Genomic DNA, 16,572 nt, shown 5'->3' with positions numbered 1-16,572 from the left:
CTGCAGACGATGCGCTCTTGTCCTTAACTAGCCTAATCATGCCTTCGATGCCGTTACTTTGAAGAAATTAGAGTGCTTCAAACAAGCTCATGCTCTATAAACATTAGCATGGGATAACATCACAGGATTTCGATCCTATTGTATTGGCCTTCGGGATCAATGTAATGATTAAGAGGGATAATCGGGGGGCATTCATATTTTATAGTTAGAAGTGAAATTCTTGGATTAACGAAAGATGAACAGCTACAAAAACATTTGTCAAGGATATTTTTATTAATCAAGAACAAAAGCTGGAAGGGGTTTGTAAAATCCCAACCTTAAAAAAAAAAATCTTTGCATGGGCACGATGTGGTCGGCCACACTGTGGCCGGCCTCGTGCCCATGCAGTGGGGCAGCATGGGGAGGGGGTGCCACGCATCCCGTCGCGTCGCCGCAACCAACCGGCTGCGGCCAGCTAGCCGCGGCAGGCCCCAGCGCCGCCACAGCCACCGCCAAGACCCCCCCCACCGCCTTCCCTTTCTCTCTTTAAATCTCTCTCTCTCTCACTCCACTCTCTCTCCACTCTCTTCTCCTCGTTGCCGACGTCGGCCCGCCGCCACCTTCCCGAAGCCACCGCCGCCAGTGAGAAGCTCTTCCTTTCTCTCTCTCTCTCTCTCTCTCTCTCTCTCTCTCTCGGCTGAGCTCGGGCTCTTCGGAGTCGAGTCGTCGGCGAGAGGCCGGCCGCTGGCTGGCCAGTAGCGGCCGGTGACCTCCCCGCCGGCTCGGGTCCGCAACCTCCTCCCTCATCTTCTCTCTTTCTTCTCTTCCTCTTCTCCTCTTCTTCTTCTTTTTCTTCTTCTTTCTTTCTTTCTTTCTTTCTTTCTTTCTTCCTCAGCTCCTCCTCCTCTCTTCATAGTGCTGGGCCGAGCCCAACACTAATGGCAGAGTTAATTAATTTATTAATTAATTATTTTATTTATGTTATTTATTTAGGTATTTTTCTTCTTAATTAATGCAAATAGAGTATTTAGACATTAACTATTTTAATAATATTATATATTCTTCAATATAATTTTATTAATGCTAATTTTTATAATTAATGATTAATTAGGTATAAATATAGGTAATACTTATATTTATTTATTTATTTATTTATATATCTATTAGATTAATAGATTGATTTGTAAATTATAATTATTAGATTTATATTCTAATACCTTCATCATATATATATTTTTTAAGTATTTCTATTAATTTTATCATTATTCTGCAACAAATAAAATACTAAGCTTATTTAGTTATTTATTTATTATTTTGTCGAGTAAAAAAAACTGCATTGTCCCTAATTAATCAAGATAGTGTATGAATTATAAAATTAATTATAATTAGACCTTGTCTATACTTATAGTTATTTAGCCTTTTATTTTATTTTATTTTATTTTATAATTATATATTTAGAAATACTCTCATATAAAAGAAAACAGACTTTTTCTCGTTACATTATAATTAACATTTTATGATAATAATATAATTATAGTATTTGAATTGTATCTATAATATAGACCTAGTTATGTAATAAAAAATAAAGAGAAGTGATTATAAACTTAATAAATCTTTATATTCTAATTGAATTATTCTAATTAGATAAACGACTAATATCATATTACTTAAATATTTTCAGATCCCGAATTCCTTATTTGAGACCCCGTGGACCTTGCTAGCAATGAGTGTCACTCGGTTAACTGACGGACGTGAGAGATGCGTGGTTAGTGTTTTCTGATCAGACTGTGAGTAGTCTTATCTCCTAGACGCCTTTCTCAAGTTAGGTTATATTATATATTATGTATATGCATGTTTTGGCCTTCAGCATGATTATATGATTTTATCTAGAGATGATTACAGTCGAGCATATTTTATCATGCATTTGATTATGCTGATCTAGAATATGAGCACATTATTGATATATATAGAGATAATTGGAGATGATTCTACTGTTATGATTGTATACCGAGTTGATCTTTAACATGAGTATGCATATAATAAATTAGCATAAGTATGCATGTGTTGACGATACAGTTAGAGACTACATTGCATCATTTTTTCTTGATTCTTATTCCACCTAAATTCCTATTATAAATTGACTTATTATCGTACTGGATATATGCATATGATCTATCATTTAGAAGGAAAACATGAAATGTGATTGATAGGATAGTTGATAAAAAGCGTGAGGATACCCGAGTGGGCGCGAGGGTTAGGGCGTGCCTGGAGATGATTGATTGCTCGACATAGTCGCGATCCTGTTGGCCTTACGTCTGAGGTCGTTAGTCTGTGTGCACAGCAGACATTCGGACATATGTCGTTCGCCAGGGCATATGTGGCGATTTATCCTCACGAGGTTTCTATCAACTATGTGGGTGCCTGGTCTAGATGAATGTTGATACCATAGCGGGTGGCAGGGTATGGTTATATTTAAGATACTCTTGCGGGTGGCGGAGTATGCTCTGAGCCTTCAGACGTAATGTTGAGATCGGGTACCGGGTATTGATTGTGCACAGTGGTCTAGTATGATGATATTATACCGAGATGTCGGTGATGATTGTGATGTTGAGAAATGCATATGATTTCATTATCATCTGATTACTTGATTATTAAGTGGTTACTATACATCGTATATGGTTGCAATTGATATCATAGCATGGTCATGGTCGGCATGCATCATGTGTCATATTTGAGACAGAGTTATCTATTTATTTATATAATAGAGATTTATTTCTACAATGTCGAGGATTATATATTTTATCAGTTATGACATGACATATTATCTATTTTATGTATTATTGAGGAATATTCATATATTCATTCATGACATGATGCTCTTTCTGATTCATATTATTTTGTACATAATTTACTCTCTGTTTGACATCACTAATTCGAGATAAGGTCTATTCACTGAGCCTTTTGCTCATGACTCTCTTTATTTATTTTCTAACCCTCTCAGATATGTGATACGTGATAGCAACTTGAGATATCTTGAGAAGATATTTTAGAACGATGATGAGGTGAGCTATAGATGCGAGACGGTATAGATGATAGTTTAACCAGATATTGAGTTGTACTAGCATTTGATATTTGTACTCTTTTGTATTAGATGATGATTTGGATATTACAGGTCGAATCATAGTGTACTCTTGTATTAGTTATTTTAGTTGTATCTTGATGGTTTGTTGTAGCCTGTGTAGGTCCTACCATATTATGTAGTGGTCTAATGTATATTATTGTGGACTGTGATATTCATATGTTAACAAGTTTATTTGATTAATAGTATGATTTATTTGGTGATGGATTATGTGATCATGGATAGGTTAGCAGGTTTTATTTGATGATGTCATGATTATATGTTCACAGGAGACTATCTGTGCGTGACGGGCCCTGCCCGACCTGTCACATGCGTCGCGTGTGCCCTGTGGGTGCGTGCTCGTGCTCGTGCTGGACGAAGGCGTTATAGGGTTGAGGAGGGGTTCGTCAATAGAGGAGAAGAAGCAGTGGGAAAGGAGAGGGGCGGACAGAAGATTTGATGAGAGTGATGGCAGTGTGAGGAAGAGTGGGAGTAGGAGGCAGTTGTGTGAGGAAGAATGGGATGGGTTCGAATGGAGATTAGGAGGCGATTGTAGGAGAATGGTGAGTGAGTTATTAGGATTTAAGGTTTTATATATATATTTGTTGGGTTGGCAGATTGACTCAACCCAACGTGCATACTTAAACGAGTCAGAACGAGTCAGTGGTATAAATTTGAACACAACTCGATAAACAAGTTAGGTGAGTTTACGACCCTTAAGAGTCAGATTATGAGGTCGGATTGATAGTGAACTATTATTCAAATTTTATATAGACAATTTTATTTATTTTAAAAAATAATATGTGAGTGTCAGGTGATTAAATTTAGGCTTTTTAGGGACTAATTTACTCTTATTTTAGAGGAAAGAGAGAGCAGAATTAAATGAAAATGGCCAGTAGTTCGATCTGGGTGTAATTATCCCTCGGAAAAAAAGCCATATAAATATCAGCAGAGGAGTTTAAAGTCCCGTCAACTTCTTCAATGTGGGCAATGGAGGGTCTATCTCTCGACGACGAGGGAATCGAGCGCGCTCGCATCCATATTTGCCATCCTCCTTTCCCATCGCTCTTCTTCAAACGAGATCACGGTAAAAGTCCCTAAAATTCGTTGGTTTTCCGGTTCTTTATCGTCTCCTTCCCTTTCCTTTCCTCGATCCATCCGTTCTTGACCTTTATGGCTTGCAATCTCATGTGCTTCTCCAAGAATTGAGTCGATTATGCTCGTGGATTTAACGGCCATGTCTTTCACAATTTTGGAATTTAGTAGGTTCATCGAGTTTAAGATGTCGTGTGCAATTTTGTGAAGACGACCATGTTCTCGATTTAGTTTTCTTTTATAGATGCTATAAATGCCACAAGTTTGAGTAGAATGCCTCCGTGTAATTATATTATTAGATGTTTGAAATTGACATTATCTGCATTTATTTCTGTAATTGGTTCTTCTCTTTTCGATAAATTTACGCATTATTTTCCTATGGAAGATACCTGGAGGAGCATGAGGACAATCCTGATCTGGATCATGTCGAGACTCTGGAGCACTTCGTTAGGTCACATGGATACTCTGAGTTATTTCAAAAGGCTTATCTTGTGAGATTACTGTAGCATTTGACCTCATGAAATCCTACAATCTTTATAAATTGATACAAGAGGCAAAGAACTTCACTGCGTATGTTGTTGATCATTCATGAAACCCTGCAGGTGCCTCTCTGTGCTTCTATATGGTCCTGCTCTTCAGAAGGAGCGATGAGCTTCTCAGCTTTTACTGTCCTTTCATGCTTCCGTAATCATTACCTTCTTCAGGTATTGTGGAATCTCCCTCAAAAGATGCTATCAAGTTCTTTCCATGAGATTTTTCCATTTCTGACTGAAAGTTGAGCGACCTAAGGTTTTTGCTTACGTCTGGATTTCTGTTGTTACAATGCTGTGTCAGAATATATGGTAAAAATATACCATAATCGTCTAGATTATGGTAAGTATTATCATAATGTTAGGACTTGGGATATTCTCTTATCAAGATATTATTTTGAGAATATTACTCATTCGTAGCGCATTATGTTAATATCTCTTATTTCGTACCATACCCTCTCATATTTGATGTAATTTTTTCAGTATCAATTAGGATTGGTCCTTATTGTATTTTTTCATTATTATAGTGCCCTCATTCAAGTATAAATGTTAAATAGGCCACTACAGAAAATATAATCAATCTTTCCACCATAAAATAGAGAAGAGGTCAAGAGGTCTTGAGTTCGGAACTTACTAGCCTCATTAGTTATTTAAAAATAAAAAACTTCAGCTTATTTAATTCAACTCTACTTTTTAGGTCTCTCAAAATGTCTCAAACTCAAGGGTAAGGGAGTATTAAAATATAAAATATAAAAACTATCAATATCTAATAGCTTAAGCTTTTAGAATAGTTGGTGTGTTAATTGTAAGATTGTTATTTTTCATCATTAACACTTAAAACTTTTAATCTTCTTTCCCTGTAAACACATTCTGATATGTTATGTTTGCTTGCTTCAGCTCTTTGGCCGTCCTCAATGGCTTACTGTCAAGTGCCGTTCACATTGCTATGTCAATAAGGTAGATTTTACTTTGGTTTGTGCACTCACTTAATGGTGGCAGTATTGATTAATGAAGTAGAGATGCTTCTAATCTTTTTGAGTTATAATTTTGTTCTACTGGTAATGATCTATACGAGTGCTGTTAGGTAAGGGAAGAATTGAAGAACATGAATTGTCAAATTAGAACCAGCTGTGCAGTGAAGTCTGTCTCAAGTATTAGTGGAGGTAGGTTGTCTGTTCTGGTAATCTGTCATCATTACTTTCTTGTTATGTTATTGGTTATTTCATTCTCTTCATGGTTCAGATTATCTTCAAGTAAAAATTATTAGACAATGTTGCTAAGATAATAGAAAATATATGGTTAATGGTACCTGTTATCTACCCTCTCTTGACTGCTTAGAACAGATCATCTATATTCTCTTAATTATAGAGACTCTGAAATGATGGGGAAGATAAGGTATTCTAATCTGGTTAATTCAGGCATGCAATTTCTGAGTTAAAATTTGGGGTATGAAGTCACATACAATGCTCAATAAAGATATGTCTTTCTCCCATCAACAGAGTGAGTAATCAAGGGTCCAATATCTAGAATATATGTTCCTATCTGGATCACAGTCTGAAACACCCACTTACAAAAATCACGTGTTCCTCACATGTAAAGTTCCATGTGATTCTCACGTGACTTGTCAGTGAAATATTCTCACAAAGTATCTAGAAAAGTCTATAAATACTACAATAATCCAACAATAATTCAAAGTTACCATTATCACAGGCCTCAACAAGCCTCTAGGAATATAAGTCCATACACAAATTTTAAACATAAAAACCCTCATAGGGGTTAAGTCTAACTAGAAATAATGGAATAAACAATGCTAAATAGGGAAATGAATCTGCTACTCCTCGATGTCGGTGTCCTCCATAATTAACTCTGAAATATTTCCACCAAAATGGTGGTGAGCATAGGGCCCAGCAAGTATAACCCAATAGTAATCTATGAATATTGTATTGCATGATAAATAGAAATGTAAATCCATAAACATATCAAGGAAATGTGTACAGTACAACTTTTAATAACTTTCATCATCATAACTTAATTACATAAATATCTACATAGAAACCGATTCACTAATGACATGTCTCACAAAGCAACATAGCATCAAAGGGGACTAGTCATCTAGCGGTATTATCACCCATATATGCCTAGCGACGCTGCATATGACCGGTTGTCTGTGGCCATCAGACTAAGGACTCCAATCGTAGGCCCATCAACACCACTCTAGTAAATCATCGCACACAGCAGATTCATTACTTATAGCTGAATCATCGCACAGAGCAGAATCATTGCATACGGCGGTTAAGAGCGCACAGCTCGATAGACGCCCTGGCCCTGCTTCCTCGGGTACCGCTAGAACTATAACCCTACCTCTCAATCATCCTTACTAATATCATACTAGACTAGTCTCCAACTAGGGCAGTGTAATCACCTGAATGCTCCACCAGCTAACGACCTCAGGTATAGACCGCTAATATAATACTATATAATACACTCTACCCTTAACCCTAGGTTGAGTGAGTGAGGGGGGCACTGCCTAGTTGGGACTTGTCTAACAATGATACGTGCACGATGCCATGACTTCTATTATTTATTATATCATGATCATCAAGGTATAATGTACTATAAACAATACATGGAGCCTATCATACATGTGCAATAAGTAGTAAATAATGCAAGTAAGAATTGACATGTAATTAATACAAATAAGAAATAACATGTAATTATTGCAAGTAAGAAATGGCATGTAATTAATGTAGGTACGAAATGACATAAGTATACATTATTCGTAGACTAATATAGGATTCTACTTGCCTGGGATATCTCTGGAATCCGTCTCTCTCTCCTAATCAGTCGACTCCTCCTGAATTTCGAGATCCTCCCCGCACAGTAATGGGTTTAATAATTTATAGATAAAATAAATATAAGAATGATGAACTTATAGAATTAACTATGTTGTTGTATAAATTAAGTTTGCTTTTCTAGGTCCGAGTAGTTGACTTGGTTTTGTATTTATCCTTTTCTATTAATATATTATTTTGTATTAATTTAAAACGGTCATTTATGGTAAAATTAGAGTCATTCACATTTGCAAGTGTCGAAGATAATTGAAAAGATTAATAAATTCAAATGCCTATTTTAATTATGTATTGTTCCTAATTTTATTAATAACATAGTTGAGAAAATAAAATAAATAAAAGAAATGTAGCTAACAAAAGTTAAAGAAAAATAAAAGACTAATAATGATTAGTCTATAGTCCATATGTTTGGGCTGGGCTCAAGGGTTCACAGGCTGGGCTGGGCTCAAGGCCCAGTTAGCATTATTGCGAGGAAGTGGGCTGTGAGCCTACCCACAGTCCACTAGGCCAAAAGATAGGCTACCTACAGGTGTGGGCCTTGGCACACACTGTAGCTGCCCAGAATCGGGTGGGCTGGGCCTAAGAGCCCAGTCCACCATATTAACCACACAGAAATAGCCCAATCCACCCCTAGTTAAGAGTGTGGGCTGCGGCCCACATTGTAACCCACAGAGGTCGGGTGGACTGGGCTCACAAGCCCAGTCCACCGCTGGCTATGGGTGTGGGCTGCGGCCCACCCCGTAGTCTACAGAAGTCGGGTGGACTGGGCTCACGGGCCCAGTCCACGTTGGCTATGGGCGTGGGTTGCGGTCCACCCCATAGCCAACACAACTGGTGGGGGTTTGATCAACCCCCACATAGTTCATATCTTCTCAGAGCGGGGCTGCTGTTGGTGATCCCCGTCACCGGTAGCCCAGCTCCAACAGCTCCCCAAAGTCGACGAGGTCGACTTGGGTTGTATGAGAGTTTTGAACCACCGGCCAGTGTGACCGGTGGGTGAGAATTGAGGAACTCCATGGTCGGCGGCCATGGAGCTTCTTAGTTCAGTGAAAGATGAGCTCGAAGCCCTCATCCCGAGTACCCATCTTTTCCATGTGAAGAGATGAGTTAATCGAGGCTGACGAGCGAGGTCACCACCACCGGTGGTAGCCGGTTGTGACCCAGTAACCCGGCGGTGGGAGGCAACATGGCATCGCCTCCCTCGCGCCCCGTGGGTACCCAAATTGGGTACCCACGGCAAGGGGCTAAAACGGGGAAACTCCCCGGACCAGTGGGTAGTCGACCCGAAGTCGTCGGCCGACGAATTTCTCCGGCAAAGGTAGTAATGAATATACTCATAATTAGTCATGATTTACTAGGCAATATTCAAATTAAACTAAAGGGGAGATGGAGGCTAACCCGAAGATTGAGATGAGGGGGTTTTGGTTGGCTGACGGCGCTCCAGTGATCCGCTGTCCGCGACGAGGTCTTTGGCGGCTCGGAAGAGAAAAGAGAGGAAGGAAGAGCGAGAAAGAGGAATTGTGAAAAGTAGAAAAGCTTGAAAGGGAGAGGTGATGTGGTTTAAATAGAGATGAGGCGGAGAGGGAAGCGGAGTGGAGTTAGCTCCACTCCGGCGCACTTCTCTCCCACCTCTCGCAACTAACTGCGAGAGGTGGGGGAGGAGGAAGAAGTTAGCGCATGCGCCAAATTTTTTATTTTTTATTTTAATATTTTTATTTATTTATTTTTAACATGGGTGTTACACAGTCAAAGTCTTGTCTATTAACATCAGTCTAATAAGTAAATCTAGTAACTAGTTATCTATAGCTCAAAAGTAGGGGTGACAAAATAAACGAACGGCCCGAGCTCGACTTGGCTGAAGCTCGGGCTCGGCTCGATTTGGCTTGAGCTGAGCTGAGCCTGAGTATTATTTTAAGGCTCAATTTGAATTTTGAGCTGAGCCTGAGCTGGTGCCAGCTTGCTCAGGCTCGGTTTAAATATAATATTTAGTAATATATTATATATAAATATATTTATAACTATTATATCTTTGATTCAATGGCTATTATTATACTATATCTCTATCTAATCCTAACCCTAAATCTAATAAAAAACTCCCAGCAAACCCAACACCTAATGCCCAATCTCCTATTTCCTCTTCATCCTCCTCCTTCGTTGGCTTAGCCTTGACCTCGACGTCGGCCTCCTCATCTTCCTCCTCCACTGCCTTCTAGTCCTCCTCCTCCTCTGCCTCCTCCTTCTCCTCCTCCTCCTTCACCTCCTCATTTGGCCTCCTCGTCCTCCATTGACAAGCCGCTACATCCTCCTCTCCGCCGGCCTCCTCATCCTCCTCCGACGTCCTCCTCTTCCTTCGGCCTCCTCGTTTTCCTTCGGCCTCTTTCTCCTCTATCAGTCTCTTTTTTCTTCTGCAAATCGTTACCCCCACCGTCTCCTCCTCCTCCTCCTCCTTCACATCCTCATCCGGCCTCCTCGTCTCCATCGACAAGCCACCGTAGCCTTCTCCTCTTCGTCAGCCTCCTCATCCTCCTCATTTCCTGCCTTGGCAAGCCGTCGCCTCCTCCTCCTCCTTCAACAAGCCGCCGCCTCCTCCTCCTCCTTCGACAAGCCGCCGCCTCTCCTCCTCCTTCGGCAAGCCGCCGCCTCGCCGTTTTTAGAGGGCTTGAAATTAATTTCGGGCCGAGCCTGAGCTAGAGCTGGCACACTCAGGCTCGGCTCGTTTACACCCTACTCAAAAATACCAAGTCTAATATATAAGTTATGCCATAATTCATGTTATCATCTCATTGAAGAAATGTGATTAACAAATTCAGAATAAATTGCTTCTCTTTTATGATAACTCTAATGCCCCCTGTTTTAGTCTTTTAGATGACTTTTGCTGAAATAATAGACTATGGCAGGTTGCCGCCTGCTAACTGCAGACAATTTAGAAGAGACATATGATAGATGCATAATAAGTGTCCATGCACCGAATGCTTTAAAGATTCTAGGAACTCAAGCAACATACGAGGAATTGAAACTACTTGGTGCTTTTCAATATGCATACAGGTACCTTGATTATTTTGATATTTTCCAATATTGCTTTGATCTACGGACATCATACACTTACAACAGAATTATCATTTAATGAAGTTTGGCAGTACCTTCTGGGATATTAGACTTTAGAAGAACAGCTTGTGACTTTATATTCATTAATCTGATCTAGCTATTAGAAGCATGAATTGTGATAAACATTGAAAGTGTTAATAGAAATATATAAAGCATTTGATGAGAATAAATATATAAAACAGTTGTTATTTTTTTTCTATGTTAACATGTCTACCTTCTCTGATTAATACTAGGACTTCTCCTGTGAATTATGCTGAGCCAACTACATAAGAAATCAAGATTAGCAGATTTGTTATGGATATGAAATTGTCAAGCGTGCACCATGCAGCAACATCTGGAATCTCTATTCTTTCCCATTGAACTTTAATTATTTGAAACCATATAAAGTTTTTCAATCACTTTACCTCTATTTAGAGCTTCTTGTCCAAAAGGAAAATAAATTATGTTAGAAAGGAAATAGAACACACCTTTGTATTGGCAACCAGTTTGCAAAACTACATAGACATGTAAACGTTCTGATGTGTGTTCTCTATGGTAAGGACTTCTAGTTTGGATTTTATATTTTTCACTTCTTGCTTTCATCCACGTCCAGATATATCTTGGCGATAGTTCACCAATGTGAAACCTTATAGCAAGAGCTGCAATATTCAGTAGTTTTAGTAAAGATTTAGGTAAGGACAACTGTTCACTATATAGAAAATTATTCCACTGCATGCAACTCAGAGACAAACTTCAAATTTTTAGTTATAGCAGAGATTTGGAGATGCAGAGTCAGTTTTTTTTCAAAAGTTGTTGCATTTAGTATTGCCGAGAGAACATAATTCAGGAATCATATATAGTTATATAGTATTTTGTTTACACTTTACAGGTTCTGGTTCTTCAAAACTTATCAAGTTGTTAACCTCATATTAATATAGATATATCATATATCGGTGATTCCACTGTTAATTAAGCCGTCTTGAGTCAGTATATTCGTAATTAGTGTAACCGCTAGTCATTTGAACATATTAGGTTATGTTTCTTATGAATATCAAATTTATATTCTCCTTTACAACTTCTAGCTTTGATTAAAAACAGAATTCCTTTTAATGTTTAGTTATTATGAATTGTACCAAATGTTGATCAGATGAAAGTGAAACTTATATTTACATTGACATCCTCAATTGGCAGAGATATATATCTCCACCACGACAAAAATCTTATGCCACAGAATCCATCTGTATGGAGTGCCTGTAATTTTTGCGAAGCTACGAGTAATGGTATTTGCATTACTTTCTGGCTCAATGTGCTTCAGGTATGTGATGCAATTTGTTAGGTACTTTCTCATAAATTATTTATTTTGACCTAATCACTATGTTAAATGTTTTTTTTGTCTTTCTCGCATACCCATTTTATCTCACCTAAAGTTATCTCATAATTAATGTTGATTTGCAGAATCTTGGTTCTACCAATCTGCCTTTTCTTGTGACACTGAATCCTCCTTGTATTCCTATTCACACCATACTTAAATGGACAACCAGCCACCCTGTTCCGTCAGTTGCAGCCTCAAAAGCTTCTGTTGAGCTGGGCCATATTCAAGGCAAGAGAGGCATATGGTTTTGTGGGGAATATCAAGGTAATTGCATTTTCTTTAAATTTTGGCCCCTTTTCTAACATCAATGGAGATAAAATAGATAGTACATAAACAGTTTGTGCACCAACAGTGCTCAGTTGATATAAAGGCCATTTTAGTTGAGAACAAGGTACTAAGTTGATGTAGGTAAAGGCCAAAAATCAGGTATCTGAACTGCACAGATGGAGAACTTTAAAACCCATAAATCTTTATTTGTAGAAATTTGAGATGTTGTACCTAGCTGCCTATCTTTAATAGGCTGGATCCTCAAATTAAATGCCTTCCTCGTATTCATCATTGATTCCTCGGTTATTGTCTTTGTCCATTATTATATAGCATTCTTCTATTTTATTTTCATGAACTTTTGCTTGGTTGACTTCTTTCTAGACACATTGCCTCTATGATATTCATGACATTATAAAAGAATGGATGGTAAAACAGCGTGGATGAAAGTTGTGCTCTATCTGCAGATATGAAGGAAATAAGTTTGAGTAGTTCAAGGCCTGGATGGTTGCAAATGACAAACTGCATATAAACTTGAGAGAGGCTAACAACTTCATCCAAATTAGTTTCATGCAGAGTTGGCACTTGAAAGAGTGTGTCAACTCAGGTCCCCTGTCAAGCATACTTCAGAGTTGCTGATGACACAGTATTCTCTCATGTAACCACTTCTCTTTTAATCTCTCATGTAACGACTTTGCAGTGTGTCATCAGCAACTCTAAATATCTGGTGCAAAGTGGTTACATGAGAGACATTGGAAGAGAAGAGGAAGTAAGAGAGGAAGAAGAATATAAAGTAACCAATATCCTTTTTCTTCAATATCAAAAACAGAACTAATGCCAGGGTAGAGTCCTTTATATCATATCACCTAAACTACTAAGCCTTACCAAATAGCCGCCAAATTCTTCCCTAACATTAAGAGGGAGATAGAGAAGGACAATTGAGTCACCCAAGAAGGGAATACAATAGATACAGTAGAATGATGCAGCACTTTTATGTTTCTTTTCCTCTTTGATTTAGCCAATTAAAGGGGACCTGATTGCATAGCAAAAGCATTTTGAGTTGCACTAATGCCATGTAAGTATATTGCCTGTAAGTATGTTACTTGAAAGGGGACCTGAAGTATAAAGTCCATTTATGCTGTTGTTTACAGGTTATGGCTTCCATGAGGATGGACTCAAGGTAACATCATACCATGTTTGTTTTCATTGTTACACAGATCAATGGATTTCTCATAAAATAGTGTCTTGCGTTTTACTCCTGCTGTCTTTTTATCTAGGGAAATTATCAAAAACACCCTACATTTTGCTTTTATTATTATTCATACCCCTACCATATAGATATTTATAATTTGATCCTTACGTTTTACTTTTACCTCAAAAACACCCTAAGGTTCTCTCAACAGACAGTAGTAAGCAGGTCAAACGAGAGATATTTTAGGTATCTAAAATATTTGTTTTCAAAAGTATCTGAATATTTTCTATTCCTTTCAAGTGTTGGTAGGTTACATTTAATTGAGACTTTAAATGCAAAAAGTAAGGATTAAATGATAAATATCTATATGGTAGTTTGTGAGTGATAATAAAGAAAAAAAGTAGGTGTTTTTAAGAAATTTCCTTTTTATTTAACTATCTATGTCATACTCTACCATGCAGAATTACATAAAATGAACTCTAAGATATTATGCAGGCTGGAAAAGCTGCGGCAGGTGCTGTTCTTGGAAAGGACCCTATTCTTCTTGAGAACCGAAAACATATGGTACCTTCATTGATGGAAACAGGAGCACGACTTCTAGTAACTAGATTTCTTCAACAGTATATCATAGATGGTACTCTAACGTAAGTTGGTTGTTACAAGATATCTCTGTTATTCTGTGCATGCAAATCACAACAGTATAAGTCTGTCATTTATGTGTTCTCTTGTATATATGAGCAAGCTGATAGGTCTGGATCCTTTTACCTTATGTAGTGACACTAATCAAATTATCTGATGCATCACTATCTTCAAATGATCTGATACTGCAGTTGTAATTACCTCCTGCCTATTGGAATTAGAAGAACGAGAACTTGTTAAACATATCTTTACTAGTAAAAACTAACAATGTCATGTATCCCATATTATATGTCATGATAATAGTCACAATCTAGGTCAGACCCTTTCAGGTGTTCTATATATTCTTTAACAATTCTAATTGATACTCTAATAGTTTGAGATCATTGAATCTCACATAGTTAAATGATGTAAACTATTTGATGCATGAATCCCCTCATATGATCTAAGTGTGCATTTAGTTATAACTTAAATATGGCAGGAAAATCTTATATATCTTTTGTTGTGACAAACACTACCTGTATGCGTAAGCGGAGCGATCCAAATCGACAATTTTGATATAGAAATCTCAACAAGAATGACTCAGGCTGCAAAGCAAATCAAATACAAGCAGTAGAAACAAGAACAATTTACGTGGTATGACTTATAGCCTACATCCACGGGCAGAGATGACTAGATGATCCACATAATAGAGTACAAAAGAAGAAAATTACTCAAACTCAATCTCAAATCAACAATAATCTCATTCTAATACAAAAGATAGCATCCAACAAAAGAACACGCTATCTTAGAGCAAAATAATCCTCTCACAATATTTAGAATAAGAAGGAATAAGATTTTGGTAGAAAAGATATCAAATGCAGAGATGAATCCAATCTTAAAGCCTCTCCTCAGATCCATGCAACAACTTTTTACCTCTGTGTCCTCTTTTGTGATGACATGATGATCTTTAATCCTAGAAAAGATTGAAAGACATAAATACTCCTTCAAAATAGGCCTTCAAGTCATAGCAGGACAGTTGAGATGTTTGAATGCCCTTAGGGCCATTTGAACACTCATGGCAAATCACCCGACCTCTTGGGTAGTTTGAATGTCTTTCGTATGCCGGAACTACGGAATGTTTTGTTGATTTGAGTGCATGCCACTTACAAATCTCCTCCTTGACTTGCACTCAAGTCAACATGCCACTAATACTCTGGTTGCACTATACAATTGCCATATCCGCGAAACCCTGTAGAGCTACCATGTCTTGCAAATATCTATTAAGTCTAAACAATGCTTGAACTTGTGAGTAGTGACCAATTTGGTTAACATGTCTGCTGTGTTTTTTGATGTGTGAATTTTGCTGATTATGATGTTATCCTCTACAAAGGACTGTCGTGCCATTGGCACAACCCATGCTGTGCCGACATATGACATGGTCAGCACGACTGTAAGAAGAAAGAGATAGGAAAAAGAAAATGAGAGAAGATGAAAGAGAGGGAGAGCGAAATGGAGAAGAAGAAACAAAGCAGGAAGTTTTTCTAGGAGCTCTGCAGCACCACTGCTCCATCTCAGATCCGCCGTAGCCGTTGGTAGATGCTAGGGTTTGCATAGGAAAAATGGCTTGAGAAGAGAAGTGGAGAAGATGTGGATGTTTATTTATAGTGGATCTTACTTATTTTTGAGGATCTTGTTTGGTTTGAAGCTAAGCTCTGAATTAGTTTAGCTGACCCAATTTCTTAGTCTTGATTTAGGTACCTTAAACTAGATTTAATGTGGTGTTTGGGCATAGGAAAAATGGCTTGAGAAGAGAAGTGGAGAAGATGTGGATGTTTATTTATAGTGGATCTTACTTATTTTTGAGGATCTTGTTTGGTTTGAAGCTAAGCTCTGAATTAGATTAGCTGACCCAATTTCTTAGTCTTGATTTAGGTACCTTAAACTAGATTTAATGTGGTGTTTGGTTCTGAACTAGACTAAGAGTGTATTTATTATTTGTGATGTGATGTAAAATAAATGAAACAAGTGTTGGATTTTAGAGAGAAATAAATGATATGTAAATTTTATGGACGAAAATATCCTTTTACTTTCATGAAGGCGTAATGGCCATTTGCGGTTCTAAGTGCATATCTCAAATGGTTTGCGGGCTTGCATCTATAAGCCAGCAACCTACCTTACCCTCTCGTTATGTACTAAAGAGTGTGGGCATGCAACTTTAATCCCGCAATTGCCATTGGTGCCTTGTTGTAAGCCCTCAAATGGAACATAATAATAATGTGCTTGATGAGTAAGCCCGCAAATGGAAGACAAGAGACAGCCTAACCCAGCTAATGGGTTTTAATTCTTTTATCTAACCTTAGCTAATGGGTTATAGCCCAGCTAATGGGTTATAATCCGGCTAATAGGTTCTAGCCTCCTTATCTAACTCAGTTAATGGATCATATCATGTCCCGAAATAGGAATTATGATTG

General features: G+C 37.9%; 1 protein-coding gene across 10 annotated transcripts in view; it reads left to right on the top strand.

Moving 5' to 3' along the window:
- The window catches only part of LOC140788051 (uncharacterized), a 41,191-nt gene that overhangs the window by 2,052 nt on the left and 22,567 nt on the right, over positions 1-16,572 (top strand). For 4 of the 10 annotated variants that reach the window (XR_012108952.1, XR_012108953.1, XM_073137149.1 and 1 more), the window contains exons 3-11: positions 4,578-4,683; positions 4,795-4,896; positions 5,620-5,679; positions 5,807-5,885; positions 10,469-10,616; positions 11,847-11,970; positions 12,111-12,291; positions 13,443-13,471; positions 13,979-14,127. Coding sequence is in view for 8 of the 10 variants with exons in the window: in XM_073137149.1 (XP_072993250.1) it covers positions 4,578-4,683; positions 4,795-4,896; positions 5,620-5,679; positions 5,807-5,885; positions 10,469-10,616; positions 11,847-11,970; positions 12,111-12,291; positions 13,443-13,471; positions 13,979-14,127 (978 nt within the window). In the remaining 2 variants the exon portion in view is untranslated. Of the gene's footprint in view, positions 1-3,018; positions 3,042-3,981; positions 4,185-4,577; positions 4,684-4,794; positions 4,897-5,619; positions 5,680-5,806; positions 5,886-10,458; positions 10,617-11,846; positions 11,971-12,110; positions 12,292-13,442; positions 13,472-13,978; positions 14,128-16,572 lie in introns of those variants that run through there. The other 6 variants (XM_073137150.1, XM_073137151.1, XM_073137153.1 and 3 more) reach the window with 6 other exon arrangements.

Source organism: Typha latifolia, chromosome 5 (genome assembly GCF_019914945.1).
Source record: "Typha latifolia isolate L0001 chromosome 5, TyphaL0001v2, whole genome shotgun sequence".
In the NCBI taxonomy this organism is placed as follows: Eukaryota; Viridiplantae; Streptophyta; class Magnoliopsida; order Poales; family Typhaceae; genus Typha; species Typha latifolia.
The sequence above is the reverse complement of the archived record's forward strand: the minus strand, read 5'-3'. Positions and strand labels throughout refer to the sequence as shown.